General features: G+C 40.1%; 1 protein-coding gene across 1 annotated transcript; it reads left to right on the forward strand.

Moving 5' to 3' along the window:
- The first annotated feature begins 2,338 nt into the window (after positions 1–2,338).
- Positions 2,339–10,030, forward strand: fam180a (family with sequence similarity 180 member A). Its single transcript, XM_026148206.1, has 3 exons — positions 2,339–2,474; positions 9,157–9,254; positions 9,636–10,030. The coding sequence occupies exons 1-3, from the start codon at positions 2,399–2,401 to the stop codon at positions 9,963–9,965; spliced, it is 504 nt and encodes a 167-aa protein (XP_026003991.1). The 5' UTR covers positions 2,339–2,398; the 3' UTR covers positions 9,966–10,030.
- Positions 10,031–10,379: the final 349 nt, after the last annotated feature.

Consider the following 10,379-nt stretch of genomic DNA (forward strand, 5'->3'; position numbering starts at 1 on the left):
ACAGAGGCACTCTTCCAGAGTTCTCATCCTTGCAACTGTGTTTTGTGTTGAGTAGGTTAAAGAAAGCTGAGGGCATTATACCTTGGGCGCCCATCTGCTACTAGCAAAGATGCAAACATATGGTGGCAGTAAAGCAAAAGCACATAAATTCAGAGCTGTGTAAATGAATCAAATTTCTTAATATCACTAAATTACCATTTCTATGCTTTATGTCTCCTAATCAAGCAGGATGAGCTGTTTTTAAAAAAAAAAATTTTTGTTATGCTGCATGCTGTATAATCCTTCCATGCACCTTCTTCACTTTATTTCCCATCAGATTTTTTTGGGCACACTAAAATGAAATGCATGAATCCTTCACTGATTGTGTCGTTTTTCACACTGTTAAAATCAGTTGAAAGTTTTCCCAAACGTCTCACTGACTTTTCATTTACTACTCAAATGAAATGAGAGAACTATTTGTCTTGTGCGATCATATCTAAATGCATTTGTTGACATAAACTACTGATGCTTCTGTCAAATGGTGAAACTTCAGTGGCTTTCCATTCAAAAAGTGGATGTTAACTTCATGCAGAAAGTAGACTTCATTGTTTATTCAAATGGCATAGTGTCGATAAGAAACTAGCTCTTATCACCTTTGTTTTTGTTAAAATAAGCATTTAAGTTTGATATCGTTAGACTCTATTTGAATAATTAATTATTGCTCTCTAATCTACTGCAGGGCCACAAGTGTCTGTCTTTTTAACTGCTTTTACGCAAGACCATCACTGGAATATTATCTCCTTTATTTTAGCAGACACAGCCTTAGAGAATCAGCCAAGAAAGCATACTATCTGAAATCCAAAAGCACCTACACAGGCTATTATATGCCTTGGCACAAGAAGGCGTACTGCGTGTTTATTGCACATATTCTGTGACAACAAAGAGCAGAAGGCACTGTGGAGGAGAGAATATAGACTTGGGGAGAGAGTCTTGACAGCCTTTAATCAAGATGCTCTGAGCGGTCCTCACAGCGTTGTTGATGTTGACTAGTTGTTTGTCTCCAGTCGGGTTTTCTTGATGTACTTTCAACTTTTTCAAATCCATTTTTTAACATAGTAGCAAATCACAACAACAGTCATCTCAAGGCGCTTTATATTGTGAGTTAAAGACTCTACAACGATAGAGAGAAACCCCCAACAATCAAAAGACCCTCTTTGTTCAAGGACCTGGCGACAGTGGGAAGGAAAAACTCCCTTTTAGCAGGAATACACCTGCGGCAGAACTGGGGTCCCTACCTGCATCTAAACACTTCTTTTAAGGCAGGGCTTTGTTTCTTGAAAGATGAATTTGAAAAATGTAATAAAATAACCAAGAATTTAAGCATACAGCAACAACAAAAATGTTAATCTACTTAAGGGGGACAGTTTCTATTTTTAGTGAGTAAATAGAATCACTAGCATTTATTATAGATTGCAGTAATCGAATGCTGAGATTTGGGATCACAAGTACACATGCTATAAAGTAGTAGGGCAGTAAGCAAGGGGCTTAAGGAACCCTCAGGTGACCCAGACATACTTAAAGGAAATAGAAGGCAAACACCAGAATTATTCTATTCTAAGCACCCACCCGGGCCATTTTCTTATGAAGCTAAAATAATCTCAAATATTGGTTTGATGTCACTTGTGGAAGATAAACTGCACTAACCTCCATCATAGTGTACAGCCAAATAGCATCTGTCACTGTCTGCTATCCAGAAGATTTGGGGGGGGGTTAAAATAACTATTTCTTAGAACTGTTGGCTTATTTACAACCTATTTGGACTTCAGGCTGCTTCTTTCTTCAAATGTTGTGAATAAATGAAAAAAAAAAGCTGTTGTCCCATGTCTGACCTCTGACTACAGTGTGATGGGATAAATGTGGTCAAATTAGTTATTATCCTGAGTAGTCCATCGCTCTCATAACTGGCTTGATTGTGGCTCAGTGGATGTGATTATGTTCAGTTAGCAATTTCGTCAGCCACTCAACCATTTGCTCAGTTGCCTGGTCAACTGAAGAGTCTCAGTGGCTGAACCACTCAGCCAGTAAAGCAGCCATCCAGTAGCTGTAAGAAAAGTCCAGCCAAGAGGGCAGGCTTTCCCAAAATTCTGATGAATTCCAGATGAGAGCCCAGACACCCTGGCTTGAGAAGAGAACACACACACGAAAAAAAAGAAAGAAAGAAATGAAAGTAGATGAGGAAGGGGGGGGGACAAAAGAAAATTGAACACAGTGAAAGATGATCCTATGCACAAAGCCTATGAAGTGGAAAGGAGGGTTCTCATCCATCGTTGAGATGTTCATTTATGACTGAGAGACAGAACTCAGAAAGAAGAGAGTGTGTACTGATTTGTACGAGTGGATCTTGGTTGTGAGCATCAGCATGGCACAGTGGTGGACTTTACTCACTGTTGTTTACCTGTGCAGCTACTGTGCTGCCAGTCAGCACCACAGGAAAGGTATGTTGGCACACAAGCTCTGGTAATTAGGTCTAAATGCGCAATTATTAAGAGTCTGATTAGTGTCTCTCTATTATGAGATAAATGGCAATTTTATCACCATTGAGTATATTTGCATTCACAAATTATTCTGTTTTCATTTGTGGGATCATTTAAAATATTACTAGAAGACAGAGACAGAGTCAAATTGTGATGGCTGAGTCCTGGTACGAGTCTGTGGTTCCAGCTGTGAAAGAATGTGTTTATCCTCTTCAGTTAGCAGGAACATTGCAGTTTGCAGGACATCAGCAGATCGTTTTCCAGCGAAAAATGACTGGCCTGTTGTTACTGGATCTACTCACTGAGGAAATTCCTTTCTCATCACTCGCAGGCCTTGAAATCTGTAGACAAGTCACATGACGCTGAAGCCAGCAAAAACAAAGAAAGTTCAGAATTGTTTACATTTTTATACCATATCACCAAAATCCAGGAAATCATTTTTTAATCATTGTTTTATTAAAAGTTTGTAAGACTTTTTTCCCCCTTCAGCAATAAATCAAAAATCCAAAGTGACACTGTCAATAAAAAGTTTCTGAACATGCATTAATTGTCTGTGTTGTCAACAACTGCCCACTGCTGCTGAAAACAAGAGCAGAAAGAAAGTGAAGCTAATGTTCAGAAATGTTCCTGGAGTTGAGGGAAACGGCAGTTCTCTATTTACAATCTCACTGCAAGCAGCTCAGTTCACACTGGAGTGGATAGCACAGCATAGAATCGGTCCAGGACTGCTCTGTTTACATGTACAGGCCAGCAGCCGCTCTTTCAGTGATGAGGATGTGCACATTCAGGACAGTGAGGAGCGCTGATTTGGGCAGCCATCGCTGAATCCAAGAGAGAGCCTAAGAGTATATATTTCATCATTCATCATCTTACAACGATGTGGTTGTAGCCATTCAGCGCTCTGTGAATAGCACTCATGACAATCAGTCATTGGTCAGTTTGCAGTATGACACCAGTATGACAGTCTAACATTGTCATACATAACTGAAAAGTATTCCCAAACTGGTTGGCAAGTACTGTCTTTAGGTTTGTGTCTGTAGGTGAAATCAACAGCGAAGAGAGTCCTGCACCAAAAATCTCTTTGTGATTTCTTTGGTGATTAGCAGAATTTGCAGTAAAGACATCGGATTGTCTGCAAACACTAGGCACAGCTTTTAACTTGAAAGTAAATGTTTCCTGCTTCTGTCTCACTTTTCACAGTTTCAGTACTGCTCGGCCAGCGTTGGTGAGTGTCAGGGACTTTCCATGCAAACTCTACAATCTCTGTCTGGCCTTCAGGTCTGGTTTGGTCTTCAACCAATTACTAAACCACCAACAAGCCAACAAGTTTTAGGAAGTAGTGAGCAACTGATCTGCGATCATTCTGTGAATGGTTAAACAAGTGGTCACCCGGTTTTGGACCCAGGGTTTTGAATTTTCAAGTTCAGAATTCTTTGTAGTTTTGAAGTTATGTGATCTTTGGATTAGGTTTCTGTTATTGTTAGTGTTTAATTTTTTTACTCATTAATTCCTTTGTGTTTACAAGTTTTGTCTTTCTAGCCTTGTTATTTGTTCCTTCAGTTGCTGTTAAAACAGTAACTTTAGGGTTGTTTTTAATTAGTTCCCCTTTTTCTGTTCCTCCTTCTGTCTCATCTCTGTTTGTCTTTGTCACCTTTGTCTTCATGTTCACTCCATCTTGTTGTCTGTCTTTACTTTAAGGGTTCTGTTTTTATTCATGTTGAGTGTAGCTTTTGTTCCTGTCCCTGTCCTCACTGATTCCCTGATTGGCTTCAGCTTGGTTTTGGTCCTCACCCGTCTCCTCTTCCTGCATTACCTTTTGTATATATGTTGTCTCAGTATTCCTTTGTCTTTTGTTGCATATAGTTGTGTGTTTCCTTAGCTTTGTGTTCTTTGTGTTGGATTCCCCAGCTAAATGCTTCGTTGACTAAAGGATTTTTGGACTTGACTTTGGACTTTCTGATTCTCTGAAATAAGAAGCATTGAAGCTGTTATTATTTAGACCTGTTTTCCTGTTTTGCTTCATCAGATCTACAAAACCTTTAGACACATAGCGGTTCATGACATGACTTCAACTTTAGTAGTTTAGCAGTTGCTGGTTGCAAACCCATCTCTTTAGTTGGAATAAGACAATAGAGCTATTGAACACTGGTACTGAGAATAGATACCCTCTCTACTTTTAAGATTAGGCCTAAAACTTTCCAATCTGATGAAGCTTAGTTACAGCTGGATCATGTGACCTTGAATAATCTCTTCTTGCAATAGGTTTTATAGGCCTCTTCACAACATTAGCATATTTTGAAAAACAATGTTAAAGGGCACTGTATGTAAACGTGACACCAACTAATCACAGAAGAAACTAACCAAGTGATGAGTTGGGAATGTGCCCAGGCTTGTGTGGGTTATTAAAGGCTAAGCTCACACCTCCATGAGGTGGAGTGTGGGTGATGGGGAACCAGGAGAAACTGCAACCTTTCTCCCATATCTCCAGTTGTCACTACTGTCCCCAGTATATATCAGCTTCCCTGGCACCACTGCATGACTTTATTGCAGCTGGGCTTTACTACTGCTGGCCTCACAGTTATTCGGAGTATTTATGATGATCTGTGTTTACATCATAAATGGTAGAATTTAAATCTCTCTCTCATTACAATACTGTCATGGATTGGGATTTTACAATTTTCTATTATTTGAAGATATAGTGAAATGTAGAAGATGGTCCATTGCAGGGAAGATTTCATTGTATCCTGTGTCCTTTTCACCCTCTTTTATCGTACGCTGGAGGGATCCAGACATTCATTTGGGGTTTTTTTTTCTGTTTTTGATTGTTTTTCCTTCTCTCTCTTTCTGTCTTCGTCAAGACATCCTTCCAGCCAGGAGTACCATTTAGCCCAGCTAATTAATGGATCTTTGTTGTTCCCTCATCTCCTTGCAAGCAGTTAGCGGGAGATTACAAGTTCCCTGCCTCTACATAATGACACTGGGGGGAAGCCTGCCCATCCAAACATTGATTGTTTGGAGCGCCGAAGGAGGGAGGGGAGCATGACGGGTGAATGGGCTTAGAACAAGCAGCAGGGAAAGCTGATATGTTGTGATAAAGGACATCAGCAGTATATTAAACATTCAAGCTGAAAATGAGAAAAAAGAAAAATTTGCTCATAAGAATGAATCACCTCGTGATGGTTTGTTCGCCTGCACGTTAGCCGACCCCTACCTCCCGACCCCCCACCCACCAAAAACAACTTCATGGAAAATCCAGCTCTAACATATATGGACAGCCTACCTTCACCAGCCTCCTCACTTACATGTGATAAAATCGTAGTGATTAAAGCTGAGATGTCACTTTCACATTCATAAATATTGCACATTAACGCGGCATAATCAAAGATTTTGCATAGCGGTTGGTAATCAAAAATGACTAAATATCATTATTTCTCCTTCACTATGATAAATTCCTGGATTTTATATGTTGTCACTGCAAAGTTCAGTACATTTTCTGCACCATTAATCATCTGTTGTTGTCTGCCCTTCACCAGCTGTGTCGAAATATTTCTTTCCCATTTACTTTATTATGCACTCTATTTGGTCATCCATTGGGGAATGTGAAATTCCACAGTGACATATTTTTGTTCATGCAGTTCCTCAAAGCTAAAATCCACAATGCAAAGATGACTGTCCTGCAGCTGTCCTGCAGTGAGGGCAGGCGCTAAATGACAATAATTTATTTATTGCTTGTAACAGAATGAACAATATCTTGAATATCTATCCTGCAGTGGCCTCAATTTCTCACATCTGTTATCTCTACCTGACCTTCACAACCACCTGTGCTCCTTCATTAGCTCCTTTCTACGTATATGTGCCCTTTTTCTTTGTTATTGGCCATATTGTCAGTCACAGTGTCTCAAACTTATAAGCTAGTTCATTTTCATTGTAATCTTTAAGCATGATTCATTTAGATATCCAGTGTGTGCCCCTACCTATCTTTCCTCTAAGTCAGTATCGCCCTCACAATATTGTGCTGGGAGAAATCGAACAATTTAATGGAATGACTAGAATTACTGTTATTGCCTGTGCACATATACACTAATGCAGCTCCAACTATAACAAGCTATAATATTTTTATTCCAAAGTGCTATTGGAGCTGCTATAAACATAAAACACACACTTTCCTACATGCCAAAGGACTATTGTAGTAGTAGCAGAGCCTTTTTATGTAAATTACAGATTATTAATTTTAGATGTAAATCAGCGCTGGGCTGGCCTCCAAGCTGTCATTTCCCCGCATCGCCTCAATCCTTTAACGATATAACCCTTGTTCTAATCAGCACCCTCGGGTGTTGTATTGTTTACTTTAGCAATGGCCCGCTGAAGCTACCGTATCTATTCGGTAACTAATATGTCTGCACAGGCATCGCTCCTCCACAATACCTGATGCATTTGGGAGCTGCATACTCAATGAGGAGTATACATTTTCACCTACAAGTTGTCATCCACTTAGAGTTGGATGTTAGTACTTGATCTGGGGAAATCTTCTCTCTACTTGTCTTTGGTGTTTGGGGGTTGGAACAACTGTGCATGTTGCATATTATATTGCTTCAGAGTCACTCTTCAACAAGTTCAAACTTCTCCATTAGAAGTGTTTGAACTTTTATTGATTTCTGACATTATGATGAGGGTCGTGAACAGCATTTCATCTGCATTTGGAATTTACAATAAGTACATATGTTTTGATCCTTGAAACCCAAATTCATATTATAGGAAAAGGTGGAGTTAGACAATGTTTATTTGAGATTTCACAACGTCTGGCTATGGCCCCTGACGGTGGGGCAGGTGGAAGGACTGAGGTAACATGCTAAAGATTACACAGATGTGCCAGATTTTTGGAACCCCAACATGGAAATGTGGAGCTACACATTTCTTTACATTGAGAGCAGTGGCTGTGCTGCGAAAGGGAGGCCAGAGCTGAGACTGGCAGTCGCCCAAGCAGGAAGCAGGTACATAGGGAGCTCTGCCAATTTGTGTGGCTTTGGCTGGCCTGACAATTGCTATAAAGCTAAATGTATCTGGCCAGCGATGCTGCAGGCAGTCAAGCTGATCATTACTGCAGAATTGGTGAAGCAGGAATCCATAGATGCCACTGTAGCAGAGAGGAAGGATGACATCCAAATTCACATGAATGCCAGTGTTTATATACTGTATACCTCATTAAGATCTCCGTGTGTTGGCTTACACGCTGAATGGAGTACTGGACGGCAACAGAATATGGGTAGCAATGGAAAAAGAGAGCTGAACAGCTGTAGAACCCTAGAGGAAGTTTTACCTTAATTCATTATACTGTGAAACCTCCTTCCTTTGCTTAGGCTGCTGCCCCCGCGACCCGGCCTCGGATAAAGCGGATGAAGATGGATGGATGGATGGATGGACCTCCTTCTGTGCAAATCAAATTTGATTTTCAGTTTCTTCTCCTGATGCTACATTAACAAAAATGGTTCTTGGAGAGATAACAGAGATACACAAAAAAGTTTTCAAAGTCTGGGCAGTATTCAAAGTTATATTATTACAAACAGACCCTGCACATTCTCGTGTGACTCTTAATCTTTCTTTATTATAATGCAAATGTGTTGCTAGATTAAGGAAGTTCACAAATCATTTCTTAGACACAGCTATGTTATTTAGACAATTTAGACCATAATGTTATTTTTCATTTTAGACCAGTGAACTAATTGACTCGATTTGTAACAAAAGTTGTAAAATGGGATTAACCATATCAGTTCTTGTGTAATTTAACTTACCCCAGCCCTTTCTCTCTGTTCCCCTTCCTTCTTGAGAGCCACTCTTCCACTGAGACCATTTCTGATCAGGCTTCAGTGATCGGCAGACAGATCAACTGAAGGACCTGATGAATCTCCTCTAGATCCTGTGCTAGGCTTCTGCTGGATTTTTCTTTCCAATTTCACATCTCTATAGAGCAGCTCACTCTGGTGGTCCAGAATTATGAACTCTGAAGTTTCATCACACTGTACAATGTGTATTTAAAAAGAATTTTAAAAACCTCTGAATTAGGGTAAAAACAAAATATTCCAAAATAGCCCCGTGCTTAATTGTTAGTACATCAGATACTTAGGAAAGTATGTGAGTAATGTTAGCTGCTGTCCACCTCTAGATGTGAGGTTTAGCCTCTTGTTATCACTTCCAGGAAAATATGGATTTTGCTCAATTTTATCACAGAAATGAGGCGGCAGCAGCAACTGTTTCTAGCTGAAAGTGAGGGGTTTCATTCCAGCCGTATCAGGACACCTCACATTATGAGATCCCCCGTCTGCTACACATATGGGCTGACACTTTGAAGCCTGACCAAATGAGGTCAGTTACACCTGCCCTTCCACGAGTCAATAAGCAGATATCGCACCTCTGGGGGCACCAGGCCGCTGGTGCTTGTAGCAACTGTGGCTCAGGTCAAAGACCAGTTGATCTCTTCACAGCTGGAGCCCAAGTCTCAACCACATACATAATATTTGAACAGTAATGAATATGTGTTTACTCAACCTCTGGCCCTCCCGCATAAATGTCACAATAAATAATGTCCTGCCTTAATTTTTGAAAAGGGAGATTCTATAATCCAATTTTTTCTTCTTGTGTGTTCTAGTGCTGTACCCATCTGCATACAGGATAAAACGGGGAACATATTCACTGATCAACCCCACATTCCAGCACTCGGTGGAGGACATCAAGCTGCTTTTTGAGGTCAGTTAAGTTCTTGCGGCCCCGAAATAGTTCATGAGCTAGTGTTTCTTTAATGGAAACCAGTATGCTTAGAATGTGCACAAGACTTCTAAAAATAACACATTTGTGGCCTCACCCTGCTGATTAGAACAAAACACTGTGTACTGCTGCTGTGCTCCTAATCATTAGCAGGAATGTGAGATATTTTGGTGACATTGATGAAAAAGATATTTTACTTTCTTATGCCATCTTAGGCTCATTTCAAAATATTTAGATGATTAGGCTCTTTGGAACAGATTGAAATAGCCGTTAACAGGACGTGACCTTGCTAGCAACTCCATTTTTCAGTTAGCTGCTTATATATGTGAATGTGAATTTAGTGGATGCCTATCTATCTCCCAGATTCTGCTGGGTGGAATGCAGATACAAGGTGATGGACACACCCTGCTGATTCCAGATGAGGAGTTGGCCTCCCTGAGAAGTGTGGAAAAGCTGGAAGTCATCTGTGAGGAAGTACTGCCTAAAAGGCTCTCCGACATCAGGCGTCTGACGGCCGAGCTCACCCAGCGGCGCCAACCTCTGAGCTGGCAGGACTTTGAGAGGACAGTGCTGACGTTAGTGTACACCACTCAGACCCTGGCTCGTATCACCAACAAGCACCAGAAAGAGATATGGACCGACACCCTAATCCAGCTGTTCCAAGCTCTTCAAAAGGATCTCAAACCCTTTTGAGGAAAGAAGTTGTCCATATTTTTTTCAGTAGTGGAGATGCCGTTTATCCATGCCATTTCCAGTGTCCTGCAAAGTTTAAAAACAAATTAGATTATTATATTGCTTTTTATATGAAACTATTTGTATATACAAATACAAATATCAAAAAATGTATATAAAATTATATAAGCAATTAAATTTTTAACCAAAAAATGTAACTAAACTCAGGGTCCAAACTCACTTTTATCAGCGCTTTCAAACTTGACTTCCAGTCTTATCTGACTGGGCTAATTCCAATTAAGAGCTCAAACCACAAACTCCTGAAAAGTTATATCATGTGCTTCTGTTTTGTTTTGTTACCCTATGTGAGGTAAATAATAAAATTTTAATTCTCAAAAGATCAGCGTATCTTACTTTTCTATAAACTTATTTAAG

This window comes from Astatotilapia calliptera, chromosome 17, assembly GCF_900246225.1.
Source record: "Astatotilapia calliptera chromosome 17, fAstCal1.2, whole genome shotgun sequence".
NCBI classification, from domain to species: Eukaryota; Metazoa; Chordata; class Actinopteri; order Cichliformes; family Cichlidae; genus Astatotilapia; species Astatotilapia calliptera.